The sequence below is a fragment of the Lepisma saccharinum genome, chromosome 1, assembly GCF_977018435.1.
Source record: "Lepisma saccharinum chromosome 1, izLepSacc3.1, whole genome shotgun sequence".
NCBI classification, from domain to species: Eukaryota; Metazoa; Arthropoda; class Insecta; order Zygentoma; family Lepismatidae; genus Lepisma; species Lepisma saccharinum.
Window position 1 is genome coordinate 83,666,883 of NC_139229.1, and position 17,312 is coordinate 83,684,194.

The window sequence follows — 17,312 nt, forward strand, 5'->3', positions numbered from 1 at the left end:
ATTTACCTAATAATTTAATTATAATTAAGGAGGATAAAAATTCACGCAACAGTATCAGATAAAATAAGCAAAATAATTTAAAATAAATATTATTTACAAAAGTTGTAAATATAAATTAAATAAATATATTGTCACAATTAATGGAATGATTTCCAAATAAATACTTGCTCAACAGCCAATAACTTAAATTAATACAGATCGTTTCTTGTACCTCACCACTGCAGGAACTAGCAAAGGTTAAAAAATATGGCGTTCACTTCAAAAACCAAGAATATGTCGTTACTAGTACCCTCTTTATATTAGCCTTAATATAAGGCAAAACAGTGTGTAAATAGTGCTTAAATCACCAGCAATGTTAAGTTTCTATAAAGTATCAGTTCGTATATCAAGCGATGGCGATTTTCAATTCCTCTACGTTAACTTGTGCGTGGTTGGCTGAAATGATATGGAAATGGATTTATTTATATGGAGGGTCGGGGCCAACAACATCGCGAGCTGCCCCTTCCTTTGTGGACAACTGATATATAAACTTGGTTTGATTTGACACTTTATGCACAGAACTGGACTGGACTAATCAGGACTGGACCTACACTTTAAAGTACACCATGTGCTTCCGAACCCGGGACCTTTTGATTACAATGCGACGACCTTACCCCTACGCCATCGGGGAGGCTCTTACTTGAAACTGTTTGACCAAGTTATGTGAGATAGTTATTTTTTTACATTTTACCACATTTCAAGTAGTATATTGTTTTTTGTTTTTTTTTTTTTCATTTTGTTGCCCTTTCAGTTTCAAAACATTTTTGTTCCCAGCTTTAACCCCGTGCCTGCATGCTGCTAACAATAACATTTGACAAGAGAAGAGTTCTTCAACCTTTCTCAACATGCTTCTGAAATCCTTTGCACCTAATCGGCGGTATCATGATTTCATTCTCATTTAATTTTTCTTCCAAGATTTTCATTCTCCTTCGCTCAAGATTATAGGTAAGCGAAAATATCTACCCATTCCTTGAGAAACGGCTCGTACTTCAACACGACCTCATAATCAACAATGTCTTGCCTTGTGTTGTCTATCCTTTGTTCTTCGCGCAGGCAGTTCTCGACTTCTTTCCGCGCTATCTCTTTAGCTGCCGCTTCGACCTCGCACAGTAACTGCAAAGAAAAAGAAGAACAATGATGCATATTGTACACCACATTTTTTTTCTGTCACACAGTCAATAGAATAGAATTTGCTATTTTAATACAAACTGGAAAGTTTGAAATTAACTCCGCAATATCCAAGTACGTTTTACAAACCTCTTCGACTTATGCAAATTCAGAAGTTTCTCTATCACATATATTCTTAGATCTTAAGACATACTGTAAATATTTTCTGGAAGAAACTGATTTCAAGAAAATGTAGAGGGGCAACTAACTAGAATTGTATGTATGTATTTTTAGACTGCGATTGTTTACAAATATGCCTCGAATCAGTGGCGTACGCAAGGGGGGGGGGGTTACGGGGTTCAACCCCCCCCCCCTTGAGCTTGTGAAATATTATGAAAAATGCTGTGGAAAAAAAATTAAATGGCCAATTTTTCACAGTCAAAGATCTGGGCCAATAATATTACTATTACTACTTCTACTACTACTATTAATAATAATAATAATAATTTGAATTATTATTTCCATGCAGCATGGACAAAAGCACAGCATTCCAAACACAGGCGTCTTTCAGAGTGATGCCTTGAAAATAAACACGAGTTTATGAGGTTAGGTTGGGGTAACTATGATTTAAAAGAGATAAAAGTTGTTTTGTATCTCAGTTGCAACAATGTTCAATACACTGCCGTACGCAGGATTTTTTTTTTCTGGAGGGGCTGGAATAGTAAATGTGGATAGCACATGCCTTCGTTTTGGAGGGCAGGATGCATAAAAAAATATTTTGTTTCAGTTTATTAAAATTGTATTCAAAGACAAAAATGGTAATCGGGATTCACTTTTAAAAGAGGTTTCGCATTTACACATTTTGATTTTTAAATTTCTTAACGGATTTTTATTTGAAAATTCTGATTTTCTCAAAATTTCGGTAGGGGCTGGAACACCATCGGCCACCCCTCTACGTACGCCAGTGTTCAACGAACATGTATTTTGTGTGTGTGTGTGTGAACAATGAGAATTAACGAAGTTCTTGATACGTTGTAAGAGGCTAATGTATAGACAAAGGCTAGGCGGACAAGAATACAGTCACCAATTGTATTGTTTACCTCAGCACGTTTGAATGTCTCTCTTTAAAATGTGTCACCTTGTTGACTAGACAATTATTGAAACGACAATAAGCTTAACTATTGTAAAATGTTTTGTTGGTAAGAACAGCGAGACAATCCAGATGTGAATTATCGGGGACATTTATGCGGGGAAGAAGCCGGAAAAATTCCAACCAATTTCGGGAATCGAATCCGGATCTCCCGCGTGATTGTCACTTGTCGGACGCTCTACCGACCAGATCACCGCAGCTCCTTGGATGAGTTCCATACTTTGATTATTTCAATTTATTTTAATATATTTTCTTGTATTTATGGATCTTCTTCACCCTTGAAATGTCTCACCTCGTTGACCAGACAATTATTTCGTAACAAAGAAACAAAAAAATGCTCCCAGGATTTGATAAAAATCGAATGACTGGAAAGTAATTTCGTTGTAATGTTTTCATAAATACTATATTTATGTAGATCTCTACTACTTAATAGTAGTAGTAGTGGTATTAGTAGTATTATTAGTATTAATTTAGCCAATTAATTAATTATAATTATTATTAATTAATTGTGATTTTTATTATTTAATTAAAGTATAATAAAACAATTGTAATGTGAATTTGGAAAAAAAGTTTTAGAAATAACACCCCCCTTGATGAAATCCTGCGTACGCTACTGCCTCGAATACTTCACGGATGACCAACTTCAGACAAAACACTTATACGCGTAGTGTATTCCTTCCTTTGTTCAAAATCCCAGAAAACAGTTCTTTGGTTTTCTGATTAGAGCTCGTGTCAGTGCTGATAAATTATGATACAACTCGGCAAAGAACTAAGAACTAATGAAGGGCCTCTTGTGTGAAAAGGTTCTTTGTATAGCCCAGAAACCTGAATATTTTGAAGAAGTAAGAAAATGTGGTTATAGCGAAGAAGAGAACCTGTAAAATGAAAATGTAATAAACAAGACTGTGCCGGAAAGTGTTGGTGAAAATAATAGCAATACTGACAGTGATCAACAGGAGAAAAAGGGAATTAGTTGGACACTGGTTTAGAAGAAACTGCCTGCTAAATGATGTGCTGGAAGGAGTGGTTAACAGGAAAAGAGTCCAGAGCCTTCATATTTCAGCTGATAGACGTATTTACATTAGTGGATACTACGCTGCTATGAAATGTAAGATGCAAGACCGGGAATTCTGGAGCTGGCAGTGAAAAAACTGGCAATTGGGCAGAAAAGAGTGCATGAATAAATAAAAGTTCAAACTCTTAATGGATTAAACTAACTAACTATCTAACTCGCTAACCTTCTTAAACCCAAAGGTTTAGCCTATGGGTACAGTATCACAAGCCTTCAATCTGTCCCTATCCCAGCTTACCTCTTAATGGAATATAAGAAAAGGTTGGTAAAAGAACACATGTGATTGGCTAGGAACGAATCAACTGCGCACATGTGGAAAAATATTGAATCTAGTAACAAAAGAACGATAATAAATCAGCATATAAAAGTCGCGAATTTCAAATAAATACATTTTTGTCTTTTGTAATTAAAGGGAATGAGTTGACGGTATGGCCAGTTTAAAAATAATCTGGTTTATGCATCTAGTAAGTTTAAACTGTCATCGTGGGGCGACGAATGCAAAGAAATATTTTCGCTAATCTTGGATTCTTGATATAAGGTCGCGAGCATAGAACGTATACTTACGTGCTTTAGGTAGAGCTCCGTCTTTTCGTATACAGCGGCTTTGTAGTTCTTCTCCTTCAAGCCATCCGAGATTTTGTGGATAGCCAGGTGGAAAGTACGGAGAGAATGGTGGAAGTGGTTCAAGGTGGCTTCGACCTGTGAATGACGAGCAATTGCAATAATTAGCCACATATTTAGTAATTGTCTAATGTAACTTCCAAATTTGTCAACTCTGTAGTGTAATAATAAAGAGTAGCAACTGATTACCAACTAAAGAATCGGTTATTAAAAGTTATAGCTAAATAATTTGTTTGATTAATACTTAATACTTGCAGAAAGTTTTGAATCCATTCTGCAGTCACATATTCATTTGTAATAAATTGTACCTATCTTTTTCAGTGGTATCGTATATAGGATTGCATTTCGGGAGTGAACGAGATCCTGGTGTTCATATAATAATAATAAAAAGTCGCATAGGAAACGAATATTGATCTATGAGCTAGTTTCCTTTTAAATAAGGTTCCGTGTCGTAGCCCTAATGGCTTGCCACTCGCTCATTTATATCCACCCAAAGAACTGCGACGGAAGTACAGACCTGAGCAAATAACCAATACGAAATACGTATGTTTTAGGCCCAACATCATCGTTTTTGAGAATGGCAGCGCAGCTTAACACACAAGGGAAGATGGAACTTACCCCGTCCGTACACGCAGAGTCTCCATCTCTCCCTCTCAATGATCTCCAGCTCTTCATTTCTAATAACCTGACCCTTTTCCGATCACTGTCGTCCTTGTTTGTTCTGTGCGTATTCCGCAATCGCACCACGTTCACCCCGGCAATGACCTGTGAAATTCTCTTCTCATCACTTTTGAGTTGCGAGACTCGAACCTGCACCGACAGACATTCCACGATTCTTACACTTGTCTGTCACGGTTAGGTGCCAATTAACTTAAATTGCTCATTCTTGACTAATTGCGACGATGAGGATGACTTGCAATTAGATGAAATTGATGAAGCTTCTCTCACAAACATACCTAGCCCTGAATTCGAACCATGAACCTTAGCAAGTTCATGAGTTGACCGCTCAACCCTCGAGGCGGCTTCAGTTTTGTTCAGAGTATAAATGTTACATAGTAAGTACACTAAATGTTAACTCATGAAAATAAATTGTGAGACAAGATCAAAGTAAATGCAACAATTGTTGCATAACTTATCTTATTTGCACACAGAAAATTCAAACTTTCCAAGGAAACATTGCACATATATCTTTGCTATTGCAGAATGAATGATAGATAGAATTATATTGGATTGAAAATGCATTAAATACATACCAGATTCTCTACGTCATTTCCGTATTCAGATTTCATTTCTTGAAACCAGCTCCTCTCGGACTTGGCCGTTGGGAAGCAGCATTTATAGTATTTTTCGTCGAATCCCGAGTTCTGCATCTAAGGAAAGGAAAGGGAAAAATGATCAGTTGGTACCAAAAGCAAGCCTACAAAATTAGTCGAAAAGCATACACTCTCACAAAAAACAAGATTTGCACAATGTAACATATCACGATTCTTACTGGTTCTGCCAGATTTGAAAGATAGAATTTTCCAAAATATACCTGGTTAGCTTGAATTTATAAATGCACAAATCCACCGAGTCCTTGATTCTCTTTCTCGGGATCTGTTAGGTGGATTCACATATAATAGCTTTATTCCCACCTCTACACGTGACATGTCGTAGTTCCATAGATTGACGTATGGCGGCAGCACTAACAGAATAACTTGGTGAGTAGTTCTGAGGAGCGAAAGAAGAAATATCATGTTTGCCTGCCTCTGAGAGAGAACGCTTATAAAATGGTATTAGTAATCCTGAAAATGCAGGAGTCTTAATCAATTATTGTGCAAGATGTGTCTAAAAAATGCACTGGCAAATAAACTTTTTGCTTTATCTTGTTCGAGACCGTAAACTGTCACACCTTGTTCCATTCCCACAAAGCATACTCACATGTTTGTACAGCCTCTCGGGTGCGCCTGCGAACTGGTGCACGGTGGTGTTGAGCTGGAGTTTCACGTGGTGCAGGTTGGGGCTGAGGAAGACCAGATCGGGGTCATATACAGCCTCTGCGTTTCGCTCCCTCGGCGTGCACGCGTGTCCCCCGGCGATGGACAAGGGATGAGGTCTTGCGTTCGCGTGTCGACCCCAGGAGACCGTCAAGAGGAGGAGGGGGAGGAGCCTGGCCGCTGCGGGGTGGAGCTGGTCGGCTGCGTCTGAAAAATAGGAACAAGGCAAATGTGAACATCAACATCTCAATGGAGTCTTTTCGGAGGTGTTCAACAAACGTTAAGGCTCCACCGAAACTTTGGCCCTGTTCCAGCAGCAAGAATCACGCTGACATAAATTCCGAAAATTCAAATCTGTTTACAATCTAGAAAATCAGATCTTTGCTCATTGTACAAAATATATACTATGTACTTATTGATTGATTTGGTTTATTGTACTTCTCTTTTATGCAACTTTTGAATAATCGTGAAAACAAGGATGAGTGATGATATGGTGAAATTGATGAAGGGACACTTACAAAGAACATTCATGCCCAGATCTGGATTCGAACCCAGGGCCTCTGTCGTCGTAGCGTATTTATCGCTGGTGTATCGTAGCGAGCTGCGCCCGTGTGTGAACTAAGACAAATAAGACAATCCAATCGAATTTTCTCGTGAGCAGTGTCGTGTCCAGGGTTTTTAGAAAGGAGAGGAAATGATCGTAAGGGAGGCGCTTCTTTTTAGTAGTTACTGGCATTTGCCTTTTTCTTCTTTTAGGAATGCCGGGCCAAAGGGACAGGGCTATGACCCTCACCTTCTCTACTCCCCCATGACCTAACCATTGTGTGAATGCTCTAATAAGAATTCTAAACAGTTCTAAATTTTCAGATTCTAGAATAACCTCATAATTGTCTTTCAAATGAGACATTTCTTTTACTAAATATCATGGAAGACAAAGGGTCTAGCACGGACTTAAAACTTCGGTATCTAATAACTTTTGATGAGAAAGAATGATTTACGATCTATCAACATACATTTGTTTTTTAAAATGCTCCTGCTGGCCCCCATGGCAGAGTGGTTAGCATATCGCGCTACGACGCCAGGGGTCCCGGGTTCGAATCCTGGCCTGGGCATGAATGTTTGTAAATGTACATTCATCAATTTCATCATATCATCCTCATCTTCACAAATTAGCCAAAAATGGCACAAGAAGCGAAGTAAAATAAAGCCATTAAATCAATCAATTAAAATGCTCCTGACGCATCCAAAAAAAACATTTGTATGGATTGAATGTATGTGTAATTTAAAATAGTGTATTTACACTGGTGCTATGACTGAAATAATTTTCTACAATAGCGAGAGAATTCGCAGAAATTCTATCAATCATGTTAAGCTCTTTACAACACGTAATTCTTCATACTACCAGTCACATAGCACACAGATTAGTTACGACAGAAGTTAGGATTATAAAAACTGTTAATGAAATATACGTGTCTTGCAGCAAGAAGGGTAAAACCCTGTTGCTTTCGTTTGCCTGTGAGCAAACCGGAAGGAGTGACATCAGAGAAATCCACTCAACGACCAGATGTCGAGCACCGACGACAACGAGTGTGGAGGCATTCTAATTGCTCTGGTTCAATGTCAAGTGCGCATGCTTTGTTACCAACGAACGCATTGAACGCGTTTTGTTCAAAAGACACCCAAAACATGCTCCAATTTGTTTTATGCCGCTCTTTCTGTAAATTCCTTAACGTCCAGAAAGGAGATGAGATGAAGCATTGGGGAGGGATTTTCGGGACATCGATCATCTTCATGAGTAAGATGAGCAGAATAGCAAACAAGTTTATTTCTTTTGAATCTTGCATTCGTATTTATGCAGAAATGAGCCGATCTTCGTTGCGGAGTGGTTAACACTCCATGCTACGATGCCACATTCATATCCCGACCTGGGCATGGGTGTTCTTTGCGAGCGTCCTTTCATCAATTTTATCATATCATCACTCATCCTCATCCTCATGTTCGACGACAATAAAACTTGCTGAAAAAAATATAGGTTTTCCGGACTTTTTTTTTAGATAAAATCGTCAGTTCCCTGAGGTATTCTGTTTTGATCAACCTCATATAACTCTGCGAATGTTACCTCAGTAAGATTACACTGGTCTACAACTTTTCATGAACATTCTGCTTATGTATATTTTTCAGTCTTATTTTCATAATTTGGACCCGCTGAACACGAATATGACATTGGTTTTGCTGTAATGTCAGTTTTTCGGATAATATGGGTCATTTATTATTTCTTATTGAAAGTGCAACGTGTAGCCTATATGTACGAGATTATGTAGAAAAACATAAAATTACAAACACAGTACAGTCAGTACCCAGTAAATTAATATAATGAATAGTATAACAATGATAAATATCTAAAGCAATACAATGAAATGAACAGAATACAATAATATTACACATCAGTCCCTTAATTTTGTTCATCTTATGTGACAACATGCTCAAGAGTGAATATTTGTTGTTCGTTGTCTTTTTTGGGAAACACTCCATTCCCCTTCGTCACGAACTAATCCCCAAATGTAATCACCCATCATGGCACAGTCCCATCTTCCCTGGTATCTGCCTTCCATGATTTGAATGTCCTTTTGAAAGTGTTCGCCGTGTTATTCGCTTATCTCTCCCAAATTCTGCCAAAAGAAATCAAGATGCGAATGAAGCATGTGTCATTTTACAGACATTCTACAGCTTAGTGCTCTATATCTATCAATTAGTGCCTTAACTTGATCGTCAAGAGCTTCACTTCTGTTGTGGACAAGAAATCCCTTCACGAAGTTGTGGAAGGCCTTCCAAGCATTTCTTTCCAGCTCGGTCATATTTTGTTTAAGTTCATTACTATTTACCATGAAACAAATCTGTGGTCCTGTAAAAATGCCACCCACAATTTTTGCCTCTGACAGATTAGGATTTTTTTATGTACTGTAGAGCAGCTGACTCACTATCCAATTCTGTCACAAATTGTTTTGCCAACTTCCGTTTAATGTGTAGCGTTGGTAGGAGAATCTTCTCTCTGGGCACTTAAGCTGCGCTTATTACATTTTGTTTTCCTGGAATTAGCTCTGTTCTTTCAGGACACACAGTTTGCTCGTACTGTCCCTGAGTCAGAGAAAACAAGAATACTTTGTATACCCACTTTGTAACCCAATAAGAAAACCAATTATTTTGAAATCACCACATACGCTATGTCCCACTGGTGTTAATCATATTGGATTTTCTCCAATATCAACTTCAAACTTGAGTAACTTTCCTTTAAATGGATGGAGTACGCGACTGGAATTGGTTCGAACTGAAAGCCAATTGCACTAAAGAGACCACTTATATCAGAACATTAGCACAGCGACTCTTCCACAGGAAAAAGAAAGTAAGAAACACAAAAAAAAAAACAAAAAAAAACACGAAAACACCTGGTGTGTCTTTCTGAATTTTGTTATTCTACATGAAGGAAGTAGCAAGTTCCATTCCTTCAGCCGTGAAGCTAAAAGTTCAGACTTATTTTTTGGTAAATTCAGGTCTCGAATAAGGTTATCTAGATCTTTCTGGTTCAGTAAATGAGGTTTCTTGCTATCCTCATCATCAGTAACATGGTCACCAGAACTGTCCAAATCACTACCTTCTTCCGCAAACGCGATTTGGATTGGAGGCGATGGTATAGGAAGACTTTCACTGTCAGGAACAGGTGCTCGGGAGGATGGTATGTCAAGGTACTGTAGCTGACGCCTGTTCTTCCCTCTCTTGAAATGTGGCAGGTCGATCATGCAAAAGTAACAATCATGATGATGATTTGTAGGTTCCCTCCACACTCGCAGAATTGCAAATGGCATGCCTTTCCTGCTATCACGCAACCAATGTTCCATCGTCGTCGACCTGAAGTTACCACACGTAACATGTGGAGCTCATGGTTTGTCCAGTTCACAAACAGCCATTCCATAGTACTCTTTATAGGCTTCACAAAATTTTGACCCTGGTAAAATGACATGTTTAACTTGCTTGGGCCCAATATAGCATCCACATACATAACAGAACGAGACTGCATGTAATTTGCACTTCCGACCTGCTGACATGCTGTTCCATAACAAAGCAAATGAACTTAACGCAGATTAACACACACCCAGACTGAAGTAGTAGACATGGTGGCGAAGAAACAACCTTGAAACACACAACCACAAGGCCAAAGTAGGAATTCAGGTGAGCGCTTGTACTCTTCAAATTTACTACGCACCGATAAAAACACACACAAACAATATATAAACCACACAGACGGAGTAGTAGACTCGAAGGGGAAGTTTCTAACCTTCACACGAGTTAAAATCAACAGCAACTGTGCTTCCATCTCGCGACTGTAAGAGTAAATACACCCATATTGCTGTGGCTAAGGCAGCAGTGCGAGAGAACAAAACATGCTAATATCTTTCAAAATGTTGATATTTCGACAAAATCGTTGCCGGATTCGTGTTTAGTGGGTCGAAATCTATAAGAATTCATCACAAAACAATGTTAAGCAAAATCTTGTTGACCAGTGTTATCTATTAAATTAGAAGATGTTCATACATAAGAAGCAGTGTGTATTCTAGGCTATGTGCGATGCCTGAATGTCGGAGCCTAAAAGACAGAAAATAATCGAATAGAAATTGTGAACAAAATTGTTCACTTCAATAAGAACATGATAGTGTTTCTGGAGTTATCAACCTGATTTCTTAGGAGTTTGCAACCTTACTGCCGTTGGCATGGCAACGTGGCTTCCTTTAAGACGCCAAGAACGAACAAAATAGGTGTGTCTAACCACTTACACGGCTTTTACGCGGGCCCATTCTTCTCCCTTTCTCATAGCCTACACAGAGAAAAGTAAATGCATCCTGTGAAACAAATGCATAAAGTCTGCAGCTCGGACCAAACTTCTAGAAAGATGCAGGAAGGTGCATAAAACACGAATCGACTGATGCATTAAAGTGCATCTCGAATACCTTTACCATACACAAAAATGCATCAAACTGTAAATCTGATTCTTCGCAGAGGCCACAAGACACACTTTAGTGCATCAAACAATGCATTTCTGGTACATCAATAGATATGATGAATTTAAGTATTCTATGTGTATGTCCACTTCCCATAGTAAGGAAGTCCAGACCAAATCTTGGACTCAGCATACGCAACTAATAGGAAGCTTACTAAAGCTTTATATCTGTATAACTGCGTATATTTAAAATCAAAGTTCTTAACATAATGGAAAATGCACGGTTATACTCTGCCTCCTTCATGGAATATATGTAGTCCACTCCTCAATTGCAAAGCAGTGGCTGTGTGTTATCAACTCACCTGCGAGCAATACTGTCATCTTGATGATCTGCTGGTAACCGGTGTTTCACTGCCTGAAGTGTGAGATCGTTTGAGCACATGGCGTTCTGATCAGCAATTTATGTACAACCCTCTCCAGTAATTTCCTTCCCATTTAATTCTCAGAAAAGATGTTTGATTTCTGACGTCAGGAAGTATGTGATGCGTTTTGTTTTGATGCAAAGAGCCCGAAGAATCCCCGTTTCCTCTGCAGAAGCAGCATTTTCTTCTTTTTATCTCGGCTGCATGTGGGACAACCCATGTTATTTCTTTCACCTTACGCGTGAATCACTTGCTTTTGAGGAAGCGCGTTGCGTAAGTTTTGCGTTTGTTTGTGCGGAAAAGCAGCGTGGTTTTTGATCAACAACATTCCGGCCGGAAGATGGCGATAGTGAGTTTACTTCTCTTCACAACACTTAAGAGGCCGGAAGGGAAGCATCATCGACGCTTCCCTCATAAGGAACAAAAACAGGGCGGTTATTAACCAACGAGGGTGCAAGAAATCTCTTCTGTTTTTCTCTCCTCTCTTTATGTCTCCCCCTTTATCTCTCTCTCTCACACCTTATTAATACACGGAACTGGGCGAGGGATATAAAAAACATGTTGTACTCTATTGGGATGGGGTGGGTGTGGGAAACGGGAGGTAGGGTAGATACATCAGTAGAAAACCAAATCAGAGAGAGGCTGCTGGACATGGACAGACAAGAAATACTAGCCGACTGTCAGACGAAGACTTCACTAAGGAACCAACTGAAATCAAGGGAATGGGGCAGAGCAAGATACATAAATGTAGTAGGCAAAAAAGAAAGGGGACGGTTAGCATGGTTCAGACTGGGAGTTGGAAACAAGTAAAAAAGAAGAATGAAGCAGGGGAAATGATATGCTCTTTGTGCGGGGAGGGAGAGACGCACGAGCATCTGCTCTCTGCCTGCCCCTCTACGCGTGATTTGCGAGACAAGTGGGTTAAGAACGTAACAGGGAGGGAAATAATGGAAGTGGTAGAAGATAGAAGAGGAATCATAAGTGAGATAGTGCAACGAGTGGGGAGATATTTGTGGGAAGTGAGAGAACGACGAGGAAAGGCGATAGCGGGTACCAATAAGAGCGAAGAAACCGCACACAATAACCTTAGCTTATAATACGTGGACTGTGGAACCAGCATTGTGCAATATATATATATATATATATATATATATATATATATATATATATATATATATATCTGTGTGTGTGTGTGTGTGTGTGTGTGTGTGTGTGTGTGCGCTTCATATTTTCAAACATGTGTCAAAAGAATAACCAATGTGAATCAACATGTAGTGCGTACAGCCAACGGCTCGCACATAGAAGTTCAAATATAATATAATAATATACAGTGGGGCCTTTTTCGGTGGAGTTTCCCACGGAACGGCAGTTAGAGCGGTGGAAAGTAAGATCGCGTCTACCGGCAAAGAGGATACAGTATCCGCGTAACTGGAGCCGCTACCTATGTATTGAAATAAGCTCGTACAATTACATTGACGGTTACAATTAAAATGAGAAAGTACCTTGTTACACGAGGTGTTGGAAATGATGTAGTCCTGCATCCACACATTTGCGGCATTTTTAGAGGAAATTTTCACTAGCAGTATCAGTTCCTCTTCCAAAATTGCTTCAATTTCCCTAATGATATTTTCTTTCAATTCTTCTAATATATGCTTTCAGGTTTGAAAGCTAGCTACGCAGACGTCATTAAAATGTCTGTTTCTTGTGCAAGGCGCCGGAGGGATTTTTGATCGTATTTCAACGTTTCTCCTTATGCTGCGGCAGCTGCCGATCACTGTTGTCAACTTCGCTCTTTTGGAGCCAGCCAGATCTGGCTCTTTCGTGCACTCGTTTGGCTGTGAACTGTGGCACCCGCCCCTTGCCCCACTATGATGCCATCACTAGCTATGGCCCTCAAAGACCAACTTTTGCCCCGAGTGTACATTTTGCACGTGACGTGATATTGTTATATTGGCTGCGTCACCCACCCCCCTCTTACCTCCTCAGCTATTTTTATATAGAGCTGTGGCTAAGGTGAAGATGACAATATTGTTATCCTTGAATCCTTTATTTTCGATTTCATATGAGCAACAGTGAATTATTGAGATGGGTGATGCCGCCAAATCTAGGTGGTGAAAATTAAGAATAAATTGGCTTCACTTTAAAGCTAACGGTAATAGCAGCACCCCCACCCCTCTGACACCTAAGATTACTCTAGGAGGCACTTTATGCAGCCTTCGTTAAACAAACTCCTTGAAAGTCATTTTTAGCTCTATTAATGGTGAAATTTAGCTCTTTTGTGCACACCAGGTTTGGCAACACTGCCAGGATGGCCGTAGGAGGTAAGGAGAAATGAGAAATGCATTACAAAAGGCTTATGGGACCATTATTTTATTCGTTCTCTCGGGAATATTAAACATCCAATGACGTAGAAAAGTACATGGACGGAAAAAGGACACGTTGAACTATGTCATAGTAGTAGGAAAAGTCGAAACTCCCATTTGATTAGTCGTAACTTGAAGTTGAAGTTGATTTCCCATAAGGAATACATGGGATTCTGTAAATACTTATTAATCATATTTCTCAAACATCGTGTCTAGCTTACTAATCAACTTGAAAAAAAGTTTCCACTTGCAAAATGGAGAGAAATTCATACTCTCTTGCACACTAAACCCTTTTTTAAATAGCAGTGCCCAATCCAACGATATTGAAATAAATTCACAACTGGTGCGTAATTGTCCCTCTTTGCCTTGTTACGTGCCTGAACGGCCGAACCCAATGATAAACATATGGGAAAACAGTTGGCAAAAACAACAATAGATGGCAGAGCAAGTGGGGAAACGGAAAGTAGATTATTAATGAACTAGGAGGAACCAGAAAGTGATTAAAAGTAATGAAAACAAATAAAAGGGAATGAGTAATGACTAAATCGTTGTAAATATAGAATGAGAAACATAAAGAAATAAAGGAAGCCCAATGATAAACATAATCCTCATACGCTATACATATAAGATATTAAGGAAGTCAAGTAGCCGATACAATTTTTTTTTTCTGTCTGGCGAGAAGGAAACTATATACAGGGTGTACCAAAAAGAATCATCCGATTTTAAACAATAATATCTTTTCTGTCTTTTCAGATATGTGAGTGAACAACGTACTGTTGGAAAGAAGAATATCTCAAGTTTTACACGGTGAACGCCCACTTCAGTTCTGGTGAAAATGGCATCTGGACAACAGAAAGCGTTTTGCGAGTCAGTGATAACTGTTCAGCGTGACTTTCGTACTAGGTATGGTGTGGACCCTCCTACTGCACAGAGCATTAGACGATGGCATGCACAATTCCGAGAAACAGGCTGTTTATGTAAGGGAAAATCACCGGGCCGCCCCCGAGAGTCCGACGCAGACGTGGAGCGCGTCCGTCAATGTTTTACACGCAGTCCGCAGAAATCCGTTCGTCGTGCAGGTCGACAGCTCAACATGCTCCCGATGTCCGTCTGGCGTGTGTTGCGTCGTCGTTTACACATGAAACCATACAGAATTAAGCTACTACAAGCTCTTTGTGAAGGCGACAAGGAACTACGTATGGAGTTTTGTAATTTCATTCTTGGCAAGATTGAAGACGATGACAGTTTTGTTCAACGCTTAGTGTTTAGTGACGAGGCAACCTTCCATTTGAGTGGAAAGGTCAACCGCCATAATGTGAGAATATGGGGAACGGAACAACCACATGAAGTTGTACAACATGAGAGGGAATCTCCAAAATTGAATGTGTTTTGTGCAGTTTCCCGAACCAAGGTGTACGGTCCATTTTTCATGGCAGAGAACACTGTGACGGGAATAACATACCTTGATATGCTTGAGTACTATCTTTTCCCACAGTTGGAGACTGATTCGAATGACTTCATCTACCAACAGGATGGGGCACCGCCACACTGGCATCGGGAAGTGCGGGGATTTTTAAATCGAAAGATCCACAACGATGGATCGGTCGCATTGGACCAAATGATGCAGCGTTACATTACTGGCCTCCAAGGTCACCTGACCTGACTGTCTGTGATTATTTCTTGTGGGGGTTTCTAAAAGACTCCGTTTATGTGCCTCCGTTACCAAGAACAATGAATGAACTGAGACATCGCATAACAGCAGCTGTGGAAGCTGTAACTGAAGACATGCTAGCTGCAGTTTGGGAACAATTTGAATACCGTATGGACATATGCCGTGTATCTCACGGGGGGCATATTGAACACCTATGAAGAGGCAACAAAAACTTTTTGAGTTTCACTTTCATGGGCAAAAAAAAATATTTGTATATGTTTATTTGTTTCAGATAGACTTGCCAAATTGGATGATTCTTTTTGATACACCCTGTATATATATCAATATGTGTTGCCCCAAAGCACTATGTTTGCGCGGATCAAAGGCAGTGCCGGTATAATCGCGATCCTTGGTTGTCCCTTCGGTTGTTATCTTGGTGGCGCTACATCAAAACTTGTCGCCCCAAAGTACATTGAATATTGATAGTTATATTTGGGCTTCATGCCAAAGTAGGAGAAGTTAATCCTTTCATAAGAAGAAAAAATAATAAGTTAATCTGTCGTCATAAGAAAAGGGAAGAATAACTTAATCTGTCTTCATAAGAAAAGGGATGAAGAAGTTAACCTTTCCACAGAAGAAAGGAGAAGAAGAAGTTAATCTTTCCTAGAAGAAAGAAGAAGAACTCAATTCTTTCCTGGAAGAAGAAGTTAATCTTTCCTAGAAGAAAAAGAAGAAGTCAATTCTTTCATAAGAAGAAAGAAGAAGAAGAAGTTAATGTCTTCATAAGAAAAGGGAAGAAGAAGTTAACCTTTCCATATAATAATAGAAGAAGTTAACCTTTCCATAAAAGAATAGAAGAAGTTAACCTTTCCATAGAAGAATAGAAGTTAACCTTTCCACAGAAGAAAGGTGAAGAAGAAGTCAATCTTTCCTAGAAGAAAGAAGAAGAAGTTAAGCTTTCCATAGAAAAAAGGAGATAATCTTTCCAAAGAAGAAAGAAGAAAATTTCTGTATAAAATTTAATTCTTATAATCGCTGTATCGCAGAAGTTTCAGAATATATATTTCCTTTATTTATATACATTGGCATATATCGCTGCTTTTGATTCGCATTCGAAAGAAAATAACCCATCCCTAGAGATTAGCCGTGGTATAAGGAGTACACCCAAAAGGGAGGTAGCAGCCTTAAGCACACGCAGTTTTACCCTTTACTTGTTATCAAGAACAGACCCTGATTACGTAAACTTGTTCAAAAGTATCCGAACACTGTATCTGTGTGAGACAGGAATATCTGGGAATTCTGCTGCAAAAAACTATTTAACTTCCCTACAAGAATTTGCAATGACATAAGGGTCGTGCATAAGAATGCGTTTTTTCAAATTGTACGTGGCATTATTACACTGCAGAAAAGCACCAGTAAACCAAGACAAAACAATCTAAAACACCTTAACACTTCACAAACACGAGCAAACTGGACACCACCTATCTGGATAATGAAGCACTGACGCGTCCAGTGGCAAGTCAGCGTAAAGCTGTGGGTCTAAATGTCGGCAGATACGATCTTACTTCCCGCCTATCAAGTCGCTGTTCCGCGGGCGACTCGACCGAAAAAGGCACTATACATATTTGACAACCCCCCCCCCCCCAAAAAAAAAAGAAACAGCTCCTGAAATGAAATCAGAAATGCACCAGTGAGTGGACATCCCTCCCAAAGCAAAACATTAATACATCAGTTAAGTGTGTCAACGTTTTGTTCTGTGTAGTGTGTACATTGTAAAAAATTGACTGACTGTCTAGGACCGTACATTTACACTCACGTTCAATCCGCAGTTAAAAAAGAATGACAATGGCCGTTTTTAAAGTATTGATTTTTCCCCCGCCTGCACGCACGTTCGTTATGCCTCAGTGGTGCCTTGCATAAA

The 17,312-nt window shown here is 39.3% G+C and overlaps 1 protein-coding gene across 1 annotated transcript; it reads right to left on the bottom strand.

The window, feature by feature from the left end:
* Positions 1-863: 863 nt before the first annotated feature.
* Positions 864-5,343, bottom strand: LOC145983850 (uncharacterized). The gene is made up of 3 exons (XM_083116897.1): positions 5,243-5,343; positions 3,933-4,067; positions 864-1,152 (listed from the first exon to the last, which is right to left on the bottom strand). Exons 1-3 carry the CDS (start codon positions 5,276-5,278, stop codon positions 979-981), a joined length of 345 nt encoding a protein of 114 aa, XP_082973023.1. The 5' UTR covers positions 5,279-5,343; the 3' UTR covers positions 864-978.
* Between the last annotated feature and the right edge of the window lie 11,969 nt (positions 5,344-17,312).

Excerpts from the sequence above, each read along its gene's own strand:
- LOC145983850 (XM_083116897.1), bottom strand. The coding sequence starts at position 5,278 with ATGAAATCTGAATACGGAAATGACGTAGAGAATCTG. Across the intron at positions 4,068-5,242 it reads GAAATGACGTAGAGAATCTG|GTCGAAGCCACCTTGAACCA; the intron begins GTATGTATTTAA and ends CGTCATTCACAG. Across the intron at positions 1,153-3,932 it reads CGGAGCTCTACCTAAAGCAC|TTACTGTGCGAGGTCGAAGC; the intron begins GTAAGTATACGT and ends TTTTCTTTGCAG.